The 17141-nt window shown below is 40.4% G+C and overlaps 1 protein-coding gene across 1 annotated transcript; it reads left to right on the forward strand.

Annotated features, from left to right (window-relative positions):
- Positions 1 to 1135: 1135 nt before the first annotated feature.
- On the forward strand, positions 1136 to 15243 carry LOC128500473 (netrin-4-like). Its single transcript, XM_053469635.1, has 10 exons — positions 1136 to 1541; positions 4127 to 4668; positions 5013 to 5273; positions 7721 to 7847; positions 8692 to 8880; positions 11442 to 11655; positions 12200 to 12333; positions 12567 to 12635; positions 13360 to 13530; positions 15104 to 15243. The coding sequence occupies exons 1-10, from the start codon at positions 1475 to 1477 to the stop codon at positions 15241 to 15243; spliced, it is 1914 nt and encodes a 637-aa protein (XP_053325610.1). The 5' UTR covers positions 1136 to 1474.
- Positions 15244 to 17141: the final 1898 nt, after the last annotated feature.

A 17141-nucleotide genomic window follows, 5' to 3' on the forward strand; every position in this document is an offset into this window, starting at 1 on the left:
TATGTTAGAGTGAGAGTGTATGTGCAAGTGTGTGTGTTAGCATGAACGTTTATGTGCAAGTGTATGTGTGTATGAATGAGTGGGAATGTGCCAAGTGTGTGTGAGAGGGGGGTGTTAGAAGGTGTGTTTGTTTGAGACAGAGTATGTGTGAGTGTGTATTTGTGTGAGTGTGTATGCGTGTTAACGTGAGTATGTAAGTGTGATAGTGTATGCAAATATGTGTGTCAGTGTATGTTAGTTACCTGGGTGAAGGGGAAGAGGCTGATTGGGCCACTTGTCTTTACCTGCCCCCTGACCAGAAGCCTTCCCCTGGTGACAGACACAAGGATCCTTGTACACAAGTACACAAGCTAGGATGCACACCACACATTATGTATAAATATTTGTTTGGGGGGGGTTCTTGGCCAAAAACCCAACTGAATTAGCCACAACTGAATTAGCATTTCTGAGATTGGTATTATACCTTTGTACATAACCCCAACACCCCTTGCTGCCGTACTGCATTGTTACTACCAATACTTCAGCAATTAATGGTTAAATAAAAGGCTTTAATGTAACTAAATGTTACACAATATTTTGATGTTTAATATTTTTATAACAATATTTTGATGTTTAATATTTTTATAACAATATTTTGATGTTTAATATTTTTATAACATGAAAAGGTTTATACAGATTCTGAAACAAGCCTCTTGTGAATACTGCAGGTGCTTGCAGTATACAAGATATCCAGCAGGGTGCGACGTTGAGTCACATTCCACGGAGTGGGCGGAGCCTGCACCCACGTGTCGGGCATTTAATTTAAAGAGACAACAGCATCCAGAAGAGAAGTGTAACTGACAGCCCTGCTTGCAGTGGAGATAAGGAAATTATACAGCATCTCAAGGAGAGAGAATAGAGGACCAGAGCATCACCAAGAGGCTGTCATTATTTCTCAGGACCAGGACTCATAATGAGTAAGGTTTCAAGATAACATCACATAGATAAATATAACTATATACAAATAGTCTAGGCAGGATTTGTTTGTCTACATGTATACTTTGGGGTGCTGTATATAAGAGGAGAGGAGATATCGCAAGAAAATCAATTTTTTTGTTTGTTTTCACAAAAATTTTAATCCTAATATAACCCAAATTAATTTCCTCTCTGTATATATTGGCTGATGTACAGGGAGTGAGTGGGGAGGAGTTTAGAGGGGGATCAAGGCTGCAAGAATCATGAGAAACATGTGAAGAAAGGGGAGGATAACTTCAGAAACAAATTGGATCACAGGAGCAAAATAAAAAAAAAGAAGATGAAGCTCAAAGTGTGACTTCTTGTGAAAGTGACTCTTGGCCAATAATACTAACAGTGCCAACCAGAAGACTCTCACTCCTTGGGTGACAAGTCTCAAGGGGTATGCAGCTCTAAGGACTCTTCACATCAACCTTCATCAGTCCTGATATTCCCCAGGGTTTGAGGAACATTTCTTGACATGCAGAACAAGGGACTTGTCTTCATTGTCCTCCTGGAGTGGATTATCCTTGTGCAGACTGAAGAAGGTAGGGAAATATCAAACAGATTTACAGATCTATTAAGCTGAGCCTGTCATAATTAAAATGTTTTTTTTTTTATATTCCAGATTTTTGTTCTTACTAGAGGCATATGCACTGCAAATTCCCATATCCATGATTCTACTGCTTTTTTTATTTCTTATTTTTTATTTTAATTATGTTTTGGGGAGGTTTTGCATTTTTTTTTGGTTTTAGTAATTGTCCAAGTGAAATATTCAGTGACTATTAAAAATTAATTGTAAGCCCATTTAAGCAGCCCTCCCTTACATTTAAGCAGCCCCCCCCTTACAGTTTTTGTAAGTCCAAATTGTTATTATGCCCGGTTTACCCATTGTACAGCGCTGCGGAATATGATGGAGCTATATAAAACAATAAATAATGTTAATAATAAAGTTAATTTTTTTTTTATATGTTCTGCATTGGGATAACGTGCTTCTTGCTGGTAACAGCAATGGTTTGATGTGAGTTACCCCTGGGTTTTAGCTTTGTTATACCCTAGAGATATAGATTAGACGCCAGTATAATGTCTTTTCTATTAATAAAAAAAATATTATTTAAATAAAAAAATACTTGGATTAATTTGCTAGAAAAAAGTATGAAGTCTGTATTCAGTATTTATTGTAAGATATGTATAGCATCTACCTTTTATTCCGAAACTACTGCTTTTGAAATGGATCAACTACCTAATTAAAATTAGGAAATTAATTAAATTAATAAAAAAATAAAAAAAAAGGTAAATGTATGCTGTGTTACAAAAATGAAGTAGCTAGTGGCCTATTAGAGATATCTTATTATTAATTATTTATAATATAGACCCACCATTTATTCATTTTTAAACGTTTTACATTTTTAAAACATAAAAAAAAATTATTATCCAATCAGGACAAGGAGGTCAGGTGCATGCTGGCGTAAGTCATGTTCTAAGCACAAGAGACAGATAATGGAAGTGGAAACCAAGTTTAAAAATATATGCCTTAAAAAAAAACAAAAAAAAACCATTTAGACATCATTTAAGCCATTTTTTTTTAATAAATGTAAATTTTTATTTGGGAGGCAAGACATTAAATCTATAATAATTTAAGGCAGTGGACTTAAGGTAGTGAACTTTTATCGCTGATTTTGCCTTTGAGATGATAAATCATTTAATTGCTTTCATAATAAAACTTTCTGATACATTTGATACATTTTAACCGTTTGATGATTGCATCATAGGTTACTTATCCTGTTGTGTATTGAGCAATACAAGATGGCAGCTCTCTCCATCCAATATTTTAGTGACTAAATTAGCTAATTAACTAACCAAACAAATCAGCAATTCTACTCCTTACTTTTTATCGATTAGGGCAGATTTCAACCCAACTTGGAACCCCAGGGAACCCGGTAGATCAACAATACATTTACAGAGAGCATTAACTTGCCCCAAGTGACGATCAATGGCAGTTTTATTAGGAAGGAGACCGAGGAACACAAAGACCAACACAGGATTTCCCAGATTTCACAGAATATTTTTGGGAAGTTCCAGCAGACGCCAGTGGAAAAGAGCGAATATCGGCAAAAGAAGCTGAAACAGCTGATTTAGTTATGGAAGTATTTTATGGCAATATATTCGGCCTTTATAAGATACAATATTAGTAGGATAAAAGGTGGTGGTTTATATTCATTGAAAACATTGAAAAATGTTGCAAAAAAAGTGTATGAACCAATAAATGCGTCAAAATAAAAAAAACAAAAACAGTTGTCAAAAAGACACATTCTTGTTGCCCTTTAACTGTGTTATTATTCGCAGAACATTGACATTAAACTGTAATATAATGAAATATCGCATATGACATCAAAACCAACAATCACCTTTATCCACTGACTAAAAGGACCAAGAAAGGGTCAGATGGGGTGGGATGCTTTTACGTAACCCCCTATATACAGAACATTCTGATGATGCCCTTAAAAACCGTGATCATTGAATTTTATTATTTTCTGAATAAAACAGGACTAAAGTACCGTGCGTTTAAAGCTAAAAACCATCGTTTCACAGACGGCTCCATTAAGCGCACGCCTCTTTTTTTTTGCAAGGTATCTCTATCTATCCGGCGGCGTAGGGGTTAATGAGATAGAGCGGTACCCTGGCTGATCCCGGGGGTTATGAGACAGGATGCTCGCTGATTACTGGAGAATGGTTGGTTTCAGCTGCCGCGGTCAGGGAATCAGTGTATGCAACAGCAGCTCCCAAAGAGATAAGGCTCCATTTCCAGTGATCAGCATTTTATGAATTATTGAAAATCTCCCCCTGTCTGATGCCCGCCTTTTTTCCATACCAGGTTTAGAGCTGCTATGAATGACCGTGTATCCGCACTTCCCTGATATGACACCGGCACGCGTCCTGCAAACAATTTCTTTTTTGATAAAAATGTTTTAAAAGAGATAATGATGTTCGCAGTTCGCATGACCTTTTTACTAACACTGTGGGGTCAAAGTTGGCAAAGGCCAAGTTGAGCGTCTTCAAGCTCTACCAACGTCTGGTTCTCCACTAGTGGAAAGGAAATCTATTGTAATGTTGTTCTTCTGGTCGTTCACAGATACTGGTAAGGTGCACAGCCTCAGATGTGATGGCCATTCTTGCAACCCACCTGTTGGGAACCTTGCCACAGGTCGGACACCCACCACCTTCACAACCTGTGGGAAGAATGTCAGTGAACTGTACTGTTTCTACCCTCAACACCACCCATACCAGAGGTTACAGTCTTCTTGTGGTCTACCAAGATGCACCAAGTGCAGTGTCAACCAGCCAGAGAATTCACACCCACCTTCTCATATGACAGATGATGTCTTCTCAAGTCCCGCAACCTGGTGGCAGTCTGCCCAAGGCATACTTAGGGAGGAGATAAGACTGGATTTCGAGACAGAATTCTACTTGACACATGTTATTATGGTCTTCAAGTCTCCCCGTCCGGCTGCTATGGTCCTGGAGCGGTCAAATGACCATGGCAAGACTTGGAGGCCTTATAAATATTTTGCTACCAACTGCACAGCCACATTTGGTCTTCAAGATGACCTCTTGGAGGAGGGTTCATTGTGTACCTCCAGATATTCCAGTGCCTGGCCTTGCTCCAGGGGAGAGGTAAATGACAGAATTAAAAACAGTAGTTGAATGTCCAAAGTTACTGTATTTCAGCATTGGGAAGCTGTGTTGATCCTTGAGTCCCAGAACAGGAATCAAGGACTTTAGACATCCCAAAAGATGTGTAGGAAAATGAGGTTAGAATCCAGTCTGGTCCTGGTGAAGAACTTCTATTTGTCTCTTGGCAAATCCCCAATTGCTGCCATAAGATAATTGTTTACTTGTTCAGTAGTTATTTCATAAACAATATCTATTTATTAAGTTTCACAGAATGTCGCAGTGATTGATGAATGTGAATCTCTGATGCCCTACTGACAATAAAATGTCCTCTGCCATCTCTTCAGGTCATATTTCGAGCTTTAAGCCCAGCGAATCGGATTGAGGATCCATACAGCCTTCAGGCTCAGGACCTGCTAAAAATGACCAACCTGAGGCTGCTGCTTTTAAAGAGACAGGAATGTCCGTGCCAGGCTGTGCACCAGGAAAAACCACAGAGATTTGCTCACTATGCCATCTACGACCTAATAGTAAGAGGGAGCTGCTTCTGCAACGGGCACGCCGAGGAGTGCCAGCAGACAGAACGCACCCAAGGAACAGAGATCATGGTGAGTAATGTCTGCATCTCCATGGTGCACTAATTTGCGGAAGAAATTAGATGCACGGGCAAACTGAGCTGTGACCAGTCTGATTCTCTCTGGGATAAGAGAAAACCAGTTACTCCTACATTTTAGAGATCAATTTTAGGTTCCTGGGAGGTAATCTACACGGAATACGTGGAAAGCGACACAAACCACAGAAGAATTTAAATAAGATGTTGGGAAAGATAGATTGGAGTGGCCCCAGTAATGGAACCCAAAGGACTTTCTAACTGATGTGACATTTACCTACCAGCCAGGAGATGGGCACTATAGTCCACCACTATAGTCCACCACTATAGTCCATAGGTCCATAGGGAGGCATCGCAAATTAGACATATAAAAAAAAGTGGCTTTCCCAGAATGTTCCAATAAATTCTGACCAACCCATGGATCAGCTCCAGCTTCTTCCAATAGTCGATAGACTCACAATATGCAGCATTTAGTATGTTCCTAAATAGAACAGCAAGATATGACCTAAATACGTCTTCTTTATAAATCCAACCCAGTCTATAAGAAATATAACAAGAGGTTTTGATTTAATGCAAACTGATTATCTACACCGATGTTTACAACATTCAATATTGTGCTTATTGTGCAAATATATAATATTCCACTCCATACGAAATTGGTTTCTGCAAAACAATTCTGTATGAAAAGCCTGATAGAAAACACACGGAATCTTCTCCATGATAAAAAGAAACAGTAGCCAGTAAAGGAGATATTTGTATCATTTTGTTTCTTCCCTACAGCTAAAGCAACACCAACACATTAACAATAACTATAGCTGTAATAGTTTATGATTGTTAAACTAAATTAATTCATTAAACCTACCTTTAAACTTGTTCTTTTTGTTTGGCAATTAGTATAAAGAGGCTAATTTGGCTCGTAGGAGCTCTGTGGCTTATCTGATCACTTATCAGTCCTGATGTTCTCTCCCTTCTCCTTACTTCAAAGGCTGGCTGAACCAATCAGCAACAATCAGCCACTTAACTGGAGAGAGATAACTTAACGAGGAGGAATAATCATATCTTTCAAGTGGGTTTTAATTAAAGATATGTTATTCATTTGAATCTGAGTTATTTAGGTTTTTTTTTAGTTCATAGATCTAAAAAATGTCAGATGAGTGAAAAGCGACAGATCCGTTTTAATACTTTATTGGGTTTCCTAATAAACGAGCGCAGACCCGCGCCCCACTTTGCGCTGTTGCCTCTGTGGAATATTTTACACTCGGTGTCCTGTCCCCAGGTCACCCAAGGTAAAGCTTGTTTTTATACCAAGCGTTTCTTGGTGGCTGTAGCTCACATTCCTTCCGTAACCCCCCTTCCATTTCCAAAAGTTATCTCTTGTTCAAACATCTTGTGCCTTTCCCTTGATAATCCCCCCTAGCAGGGTTTCCAAACTATCTGATCTAAGCTGTGCCAGGCTTGGTGACCTCCAGGCACGATGCCGCTCTGCTGTTGGGTCGGCGATTCAAAGAACAGCTGGAGGAAGGGAAAAAAAAAATAATAAAATCACAACTTCTAACTAGATGAAAACATCCCAGGCGGAGGCAGCGGCGGAGGCTCAGCCCCGGGGGAGGCAGGCACCAAAGGGCTGTTTCTGCATTAACTCAGGGCAGGTTTAAAACGGAAAAGGCTAAACGGAATTTGGAACTGATTAGGATACAAACCAGGCAAGGCTGGGCGCTCCTTCATTCCAGTCAGGTAGCATTCATTTTGGAAACCAGCATCACTCGTTTCTAATATTCATTAATATATATATATATATATATATATATATATATATATATATATATATATATATATATATATAACAAGAATGCTATATACTGAAGAATTATTTTTATAGTATATTATGTCTCTGTATGTATATACCGGTATGTGTATAAATATATATATTAATGGTTAACATAATACCATTTGATCATGTTTTTGTATCCCATCACATTCATTTCCTTCATCTGACTGACCACCCTCTTCGCTTTTCCCATGACTTGCGTCTCTCTTCTACTGTTATTAGCTCTTCCCGCTCGCGTGTTCAGGATTTCACCGATGCTAAAGCACTTCTCTGGAACTTCCTACCTTGTTCTGTCCGACTTTCTCCTACTTATTCTAATTTAAAAGACTCACCTATTCAAAGAAGTGTACAACCTTCCCTCCTGACACCTTCCACCGGTATCCTCAAGAAGACATCCACCATGGCCACCTATCACTGTCACAATCCACTAACCCAAGCAGTCCTGTCCTGTGATCTCACTTCCCCCTCAACCAACTAATGGATTGTAAGCTCACAAGAGCAGGGTCCTTCTGTAATGGTCTGTCTGACGTTGGCCCTTACTGTAACAGCACTATGGGATCTGCTGGCTCTTTATAAATCGATGTCATGTAACGTTTTACTCTTATGTCTGTGATCAGGTGCACGGCAAATGCGTGTGTCAACACAACACAGCGGGAGATCATTGCGAAAAGTGCGCTCCCTTATACAACGACCAGCCCTGGAGACCAGCCGATGGAAAGGCAGGGGCTCCAAATGAATGCCAACGTAAGTGTGGACCTATGATTCAGAAGACATTCTTCCCGCCTCTGTTAGTGGCCGCCAGGGACTCAAATTACATTCAGAATAACTAAATATCAGGTTTAAAAAGTTATTACAAAACTGCTAGAATGTCTGGCGCCATCCAATGAGAGACAGAATCTCAGTCTTGCTTAACTCCTATTGGCTGGTTGGTGACACACAGATACAGATTTGTCCATAGACAGTGGAAGACTTAGTATTTTTCCGTAGCTCTGCTCCTTTCATATGTGAAAAGGAAAGAGTGATATTCAGCGCTTAAAATAAAAATGGCAGATATCTGGTGTAGTGACACAACTTAAACAAGTAAAAATACCTTGGTGCTGCAGAACCAACACACTGACCACAAGTGTGTAAAAGATAATACACAAAACAAAGAAATAAAGTGCTGCGCAAAATTTACAAACGACACCACAATATGTGCGGAAATTAAATTAAATAATGCTTAAATTCATTAAAGTGGATTCTTCAATAGGTTCCTCTGTTGGGAAGCCCATAGATCCCCTTCTGGGGAATGGAATTTCTTCTTTGTACCGGTGTACCAGAAAAGACCGGAGGAGAAAGAGTTAAAAAAAAGTAGTATCTTTAATATGAATAAAAACGTAGTATCTTACATATAAGAATACGTTAACGCTCCCGTGGAAAGGACCGGAATAATGCTGTGTTGTAGCAGGAACAGCTTGGTTCTCACAGGATTCCACTTCCTGTCCACTTCCTCAATGGGCGTATTCAGCACAACGCATTTCACCAATCGGCTTCCTCAGCTTCTTTGATATGTATTTTTGCGCATTTGTTTCTTGGTTACCCAAATTAGGTTGCCGCTGTCACAACCACGCGCACAGCTGCCGCTTTGACCTTGGCCTCTGGCTGTCCTCGGGAAAGAGAAGCGGAGGGATCTGCGAAAACTGCCAGCACAACACGGAGGGGTACCGCTGCCAGAGGTGTAAAACGGGGTACTACAGAGACCACTCGGAGCCTCTCAGCTCCCCAACCGCCTGCAAAGGTAAGAGCTGTGAAAAAAACAAGATGCCAGCTGCAATCAAATGAGGATTCTTTTAAATGACACGGTGTTATCCCACCACGTCCTTGCGTTGCACCAGCTGTTTATCCAGTTTGTTAAGGCAGTGGAGGTAGAAACGTCAATCAAACCAGGTTCTGACATGAATTCAATCTTTGTTGGCCACCTCAAACACCCACTGATAGTCCTGTTTTCATCCATGTAGATGGCCTTGTTACCATGAGCCACCCAACTTACAGTATTATACCACTGATAGGTAGGACAGTCCCTCTTTGAGACCCAATTCCCTCTGCCCCTCTTTCCTCCCCCGATGCCCCTCATTCCTCCCCTCATGCCACTCTTTCCTCCCCTGATGCTCAGAATGTTTGCTGGGTATGAGGGTATCACAGGGTTCTACTGCCCTGAAAATCCCAATCATGTGCACAGGTGCGGCACAAAATACATTATTCTTCTAAATATGAAATATGCTGAATGCTTTCTTTCTAAAGAGCTAAGACCTCAATCTCTGCCCCCAGCGTGTCCACCTCGCAATGTTCTAAAGTAGGCCACCATGATATGTCATCATAACCTGGAGTTCTGCTTCAAAACATCGCAAGATGCCTCAACATGATGATGGCCGTCCTTTAACCATGCCCCCCAATGAAGGTGTCCTGCTTCACGCACCTGAAATGTTGATGGGGGTGTATGGAATTAATTGCCCCTGATGTTGGTACGGGGCCACAGCTAATGTTTCTTTGTATGAAGGACAGGTCTGTGGGCCAGGAAAGCTATTAAAACGTTTTAGCTGAACTGTGTACTTATTAAAACTACATATAACTTATGATTTCTGGAGATACTTAGTTTCAAAGGTTACCTTAATATGGCTACATGTGGCAGAGCCAGGATTATCTGTTTAATATTCTGCCCCCCCTTCCCGTCATGCCACCTTTGTAACGGCTGCTAGAACCACCCAACCAGCAACAATCAGCAACTTAATGAAAAAGGAGAGATAACTTAATGGGGGGGCTAGTCAAGCAAATCCTGAATGTTAAGGAGGCTGCTCTCAGGGTATACCCATAAGGCTAGATTTGAATACATATACATTACATATTTTAATCTGTGAAGACCATTCCGTGTCGTCGTTTAGCGCACAGAACCGTAAAATGTTGGATTTAAGAAAAATACCGTCTCTGCCGTTCATCCGAGCATTCAGGCACAAAGCAGACAGAGATAAAAGGAGGGTCCGCAGCCGGACACACACCTGCCCTACAGCCACATCACAACAGCGGATTCCTGGGTTTTGATATAGTGTGATATGATTCATGTAGAACTAGGCTTTTCACAAAGAACAGTGCATTACTAGTCACGGGCTCTGTAATGCCAGCGCTTTGTTCCCTTAAGCCTCTGTCTCCTTCTGTGCTACATCTGGGGCATTAGGAATGTTCATTCAATTAAATCTTGGCTATTTTCTGCCCTGTAATCCAGCGTGCCTGTGTATGCGGAACGCAGCTGCCGGGGAGAAGCCTCATCTATTTTAATAGCAGATCTTCTTTTGTTTTTGCACCGTGTTTAACCTGCGTGCTGCCAGAGAGGCACACTATGCCAGCGTGATAGATGTTTTTTTACCTACACCACTTTAAAAACCTATAGCGGTACCAGGGGCGGGCTGCTGGGGGTTGGGGGCAGGGTGGCAACTGCCCCCCTGGGCCGGTCCAAAGTGTGCGCATGCATGTTAGCGTGATAGTGTATGGTAATATGTGTGCCAGTGTGTATGTTAGCTACCACAGGGCAATGGGCCTATGTGGCCACTTGAATTTACATGCCCCCTGGGCAAGAAGGTGCCAGCCCTCCCCCGTGTAGTTTTCATAATACAGTATGTTTTCATAAAATACATACTTTTGAAAGCTGTATATTTGCATTATCTGTTTGTTTTATCAGTATTGTTTTACCCCAAGTTACAAAAACTATCAGGAAACTAAGGATATATATATAATTATTATTATTATTATTATTATTGGGAGTGGTGGGAAGTATGGAATCTTTTAGGTACTTGTGGAAATATATTTGATATAATTATCCATTTATTAATCCGTTATTAAAATTATAAAGACCAGTTCTGGGGGAAAGGATGGATATTGGGTGTATGTAGGTGGATTTGGGTCCCAAATAGGGGTAGTCCTGCTTTAGGTGGGAGACCCCCTTTAATGGGAAAATGCCCTATTGTATCACTATTTCCTCCCCTTACAATAGGTGATTAGAGGTCCGTCCCTGCAGGGTTGTAACGTCCGGATCAGGTACTCTGTTACATCGCATCTGTTATTTATTTAGTACGATGCATCTTATCCTCGGTGCCTGGATCCTGTTCCATTCTCGGGTCCTGGTTGTCATAAATTATGGATAAGCTTATCCTGATCCTTCTAAAATACATCACGCAACATCTATGTATGATTTCTGCGCCAATAAATATTTATACTGATTATGATGGTTATTGGCACAATGAATTCCAAGTCAATCTATTTATTTTATTGTATGTGTAGAATATGTTTTGATGATTTTTTTTGTAACAGAATGCCAGTGTCATCCAATCGGATCAGCCGATGAAACCTCCTATCGAAGCTGGAGATGCCACCCCAAGACAGGATTCTGCTACTGCAAACCCGGTGTGGCTGGCCCACGCTGCGACCGCTGCATGATGGGATACTGGGGTTTTGGCGAGAATGGCTGCCGCCCCTGTGAATGCGCTCGGAACTGCGATCCCGACACCGGAGAATGTCGAAACAGGTAAACTACACTTCTAAAGTGAAAAACAACCATTTTACAAAATCTGGGAATAATGCATATGGATACTGAACATGTTTGAGTGGACATGGACTGCATGCTATAGACCATAAGAGACCATACCTGCCCAACATTTCAGGCATCCAAATCGGGACACCTGATTTGGGGGGGGTGGCTAGAGGCGGGGAGGGGGAGGGTTGCATGCTGCAGTGGGCGGATCAGGTGCAGAGGTGTGACCACTGGCCAACTTAACCCAAAGAGCCACTTTGTGGCGTCCAGAGGTGGCCAAGTGGGAGCCACAACGGGGCCCAGACCTTCATTGCTTTTACAACTGGTCAGGGGAGATCAGAGGATCTTCCCACTTGGCCCTTGAGCACCACTGTCTGCAAAAGTCAAGACTGTCCTGCGAAACCAAGACAGTTGGGAGGTATGTTGAAAAAACAGTTCAAAGAGGCATCTTGTTGACCATTTGCCAGAATTTGATTTGCAGTTGACATGTGGCATTGGACGCCAGGAGCTAAATCGTTTTAATCTAATGTTCCATCAGCCACGAGTCCGAGCACTTACTAAACATTCCGATTGGTGGAAAGATCCCTGAGGTCATAGAAATGCCAGCCAATGAGAGCGACGATGACTGGAACTGGAACAGTGAACAAGGCTTCTCAGCTTTGAGACACCCAGGTACTGTACTTAATAGCATACTTTAATAATGAATTAATTTATAATTTATATACTTTTAGTAATTAATTGGTTGGCTGAAAAAAAAATATCAGGCCCACTTATGTGTGAAATGGGAAACTAAAATCTGCGGTATGTTTAGCCACAGCATAGCAGTTTTAGATTGTAAGCTCTTCAGGTCTAGAGAAGGATTATTTGCCTCATATCCTAATGACTCTTTCTTTTTTTTCCTCCAGAAAAGTGCGTTTGTAAGGAGAAGATACTTGGCAGTGTTGCAGATTTCTGTCAGATGAAATATGCATATGGTGAGTATAGCATTTAAAAATAAAAACAATCACAGCATTTACTCATTTTAGTAGATAAATAAATGATATTTCTGTTTAAAGGAATAGCGATGCTTAAAATACATCTTTTAGGTTTATGTTTTCATTAAAGAGTGTTTTTTCGCCAAATGCTGCTTCTTATATCTCCGAAGAAATCCAGAGCTGTTTTTTGAGGTCGTACTAATATATTCTTTAATGTGAACATTTCAACCAGTGGGCTCCGTTTGCTATTGGTCAAGGCGGTATTAGAGTTGTCCACCAGCCAATAGCAATACAGAGATCATCAGATGGCAACAGGAGCAACATATTCTCCCAAAATATCACAGGACAGGCAGTATCCGATCCATATAAAATAAGTTATTTAGTTTTGGAATATTAATATTAGAAAATACCATTAAACATTAATTTACTTATTAGGAGTGTCTCATTAAGTGTACTTAAGTATGCTTCCTGCCATCAGCAGAGGAAGTCAGGAAGTCTTTTCCGCTCCAGTAATGAAAGAATGCACACACCGAATGTATCAGTGTTCTGCATGGTTTGTTCCGTTAAGATGGGCCTACTATCTTCTCAAAGATGGGACAGGATATGTTCTCAGCTTATTTCATAATCAAATAGAGTCTTCTATCTGTAAAACAACAGGCATCTCAAAAGCGATGGCTCCACTTCAACCGTTAAACATATGTTTTTGTATTACTTTTTCTGCTAGTGATAAAGGCAAGGATCCTCTCTGCGCACGACAAGGGCACCCACGCAGAAGTTGTGGTGAAGGTGAGGAAAGTGCTGAAGTCTGGTAAAGTTAAAATCAGTCGGAACAACAGGAGCCTGTACCCCGAATCCTGGACAAATCGCGGCTGCACCTGCCCCATCCTAAATCCGGGTAAGTCCTTTGGTCATAACACTAAAGCCTCATTAGGCTCACATAATCTATTTACTATATATATATATTACTATCACAATATAAAATGTTGTTTTGGGTTCTTCTAGATGCCGGTTATGTTTTTCTTTTATTTATAAGTGTTTAAATTCAGAAATGTTCTCAAGCAGTGGTCCTCATGTTTGAATGCGTGCCATTAATGGAGGACACTGGATCCAAAGGGTCATTTTTTTCATAAGAAATCGGTATATACAGTTATTGTTTTCAATCAAAACACATCTTTTATATTTTTCCCAAAAATGCTTGTGAAGTTTACGGGGGGGGCAGGGGCGGTCGCAGCGGGGGACTCTAGTTTGATCTTTGAGAACCAGATAATTTTTTTATGATTCTTGCATCCACAAGAAAACAATCGAAAATGAATTTATTCCTCCAGTCTGGTGAAGTCCGAGATTAGAAACAGCTGAATCATTTTCCACTTACCGGACAGCTCCGAGTAGTTGATTAACCTCTCGGCATAACAAAGTGAATTGATAAATCATCACATTATTGTACTTTTGGCAAAAGGAGGGACCGGCCTTTTGAAAGCCAGCAGAGCAGGCTCTAAACTGCATCGCAGATCAAATTCAGCAACACAAGGGTAAAAAGTGGAATTTTGCTACGAATGCCAACTTTTTTTTTTTTTTTGCATTCTGTCCCAGAAATCGCTGACAGACACAGTGCCCTTTCTGTTTCCGCAGGTCTGGGCTGGTTGGGACACAAGATCACTTGCTTCTGTCTCTTGTCCAAAAGTCTCATTCCAGAAGTTGAGTTGAATGAATCAATCTGTTCATGTGAAGTTAGCTGGCAGTCCAGTCCTTTCCCCTCTGAGTACCAGGATCACAAAAACACAAACTCCCAAAGATCGCCATTGTATTCACTAATTCTCCTCATCATCTTGTCTTGCGATCAAGATGCGCACCCGTCGGGCTTCCCATCCACGACTACAGAGGAATGCAAACATAACGTGTTTTAAATAGATAAAACATTTCATGAAAGTTTTATTACAGGTGCCAGCGCTTCCCCGTATGTGCGCTATAATCCTGAACGTTGTAATAATTTAAACTCTTACACCACAGGGGATTTAAAGCATAAAATTATACTACAGGTAGAAAATTAGTGATAAGGATATATAAGGGTTAAACATGTTGCATCTGGTCTGCGGGTCATGAAACTGCAGATAAGCGACTGAATTCTGGATCCGATCTGGTTTACACGTTTATTGGTAGCAGTGGACAGATTTTGTTGAAGAAAACACAGCAGACATATTTATGCCAGAAAAAAAAAATCATAATTTACATAATTGGGCAATTGTCTTGTCTGCATTTAATAAATTTGATTTTAAATAATTTGATACTTTGAATCCCGTTCGGCAGCTTCCTTCAGGGCGATCTCCAAGTTAGAGATTCTGCGTGGATCACATCCAAATGTTTTTTTTCTTTTGCAGTGTATTAAAAATGTTTTGTTGTTATTTTGCTATTTGAGATGTAAATATTTGTAGGACGCCATAAGTAATCTTTTCCCTTTTTTTATTTTCAAGGTACGGATTATTTAATCGCTGGGCCGGAAGACACTCGAACCAACAAACTGCTGGTTAATATGAACAGCTTGGTTAAGCCTTGGAAGGCCGTTTGGGCAAAACACGTCACGGATATAATACGAGTCGGCTGTAGGGTTTGAATCTGCCGTTCGGCACCAGTATCGGGGGGCAGCAGAAGGGACATTAGGGGGTCTCTGCCCTTTCCCAAAGAGAAGGACCTTTCACACACAAACACACGGCGTAGTCAGCATTTCCAGAATATAGTATGTTACAACCAGCTGCCGCAAGTAGCGAAGCATTTAACCGTCAGATACGTATGCAGACATTTCTTGGCAAACCAAACGTAAAAACCTCTTTAAAAAACATTGAAAGGATAGGGAAGGTTGTGACGAATAATTACGATGGGCCATTAACTAAATTCAATGTTTTAAAGGTTTATTTTAGTGCATTTTTGGAAACAGTGCTACGGATTGGGGGAACGTTATCACATTTCTAGAAGGAATCCTGGTAGCGGATAGAAGACCGTCTCTGTACTACGATCATTTAATAAGTTATCCGGTGCAGACGGGAAACAAAAGTTACTTTTTACATATTATTTGGAAAATAACGTGCTCATCCCTTTGCGGATATTGTGTATCTGAGGAATATAAAAGCATTGTTTTCGATGTTACTTTGAAATTCAACGAGGTTAAAACCAGATTAAGATTTGCAGACAGCATGGTTAGGATGGAGGTTGTCAGTGGGGGTCCTTTATGTGCGGTATTATAGTGACGAGCAGTCAAGGTATTTGCTCGTTGACAAAATACAACAGTTTTGAAGAAATTCTACATTCATTATTTAATTCAGCTTTTGTAAAATAGGGATTTGAGACACCGCAGTTAAGTGGCTAAACTGCATTTATTATCTTATGGCTGATGATCATATATTTCTTGTAAGATGTCACAAATGTACAGCTGATATATTCCTTACCACATCTGGGGACTGCCTGCTACCCAACGGAACAAGACAAGTTACATTTTCATGCAAATTTCCTTTCCAACCCTATTAACACTATTTAGTGGCGCTGCATGCAATGGCGTAAATAGATTCTCGTTGTGCTTCTGAAGAAGAGATTTCATTATTTGCTCGTTGGAAAAAATGTATATTTCGGGTCCCCCAACCACGGGAAAATGTTACGTATGGCTTTCATGACTTACTAATCATAAGGATCATGTTTTAGGACCTGGGGGGTGTGCAATACATGCGTTCTGAAGGAAAGGAAAAGATAGTTCATTGGTGCCACCATTTATTCGGAGGCAAAATATATTAGAAAACCGCTGATGAACAGGGTTTGTATTTGTTCTGTATATATGCTTATACTGTGGTTCTCAGACGCTTATTTTGTCCTTGGCCCTTGCTGTGGTCGTATCTCTAGGACATCCTAGAAAACCTTTTTTTGTACCTAAATTTAAATTAAAACTATTTAAATAACTTGGCCTGTGTATTTTTTCAATAAAGAATATCTGTAAAGTTATTTTATTTTCTCCCCTCTCACTCTCCATGTTTAAAAGTGGATTACAAACCGAGTGTAGATCAGCATAGCACCCTCTTGTATAGGTTTCCATATTTACTGTTAAGCTGATCATGGGGGATCGGATTTTGTCTAATGCAGAAAGCATGTAATAATTTGTAGGTTTGAGGTCTGTGTGTTTTAAATGTAAGGGTCTATCTTGGTCCCAGTCTGGAGTGTGCATGAAAAAATAAGCGTATGTGGTGTTTTTAGGTACGACTTGTGGCCTCCACCCCAACACGGTTATCGGGCTCCAGCCCACATGTGCGCCACACACCACGCTATGGAGAGGGTTAAACATGCTTCATACCACATATAGCCATGTGTTTAACCTGCTGTATTGGCAGCAATAATGTGGAACCAAAAACCTCTAATTTGACCTTTCTAACATTTACTGTGTTTGACCAGCATTGTATATGGAAAATATGGTAAAGTCATAAGACAATTATACGTTTGTATTATATCAAAATATTGATGCTAAATATAAAA

Source organism: Spea bombifrons, chromosome 6 (genome assembly GCF_027358695.1).
Source record: "Spea bombifrons isolate aSpeBom1 chromosome 6, aSpeBom1.2.pri, whole genome shotgun sequence".
Classification (NCBI taxonomy): Eukaryota; Metazoa; Chordata; class Amphibia; order Anura; family Pelobatidae; genus Spea; species Spea bombifrons.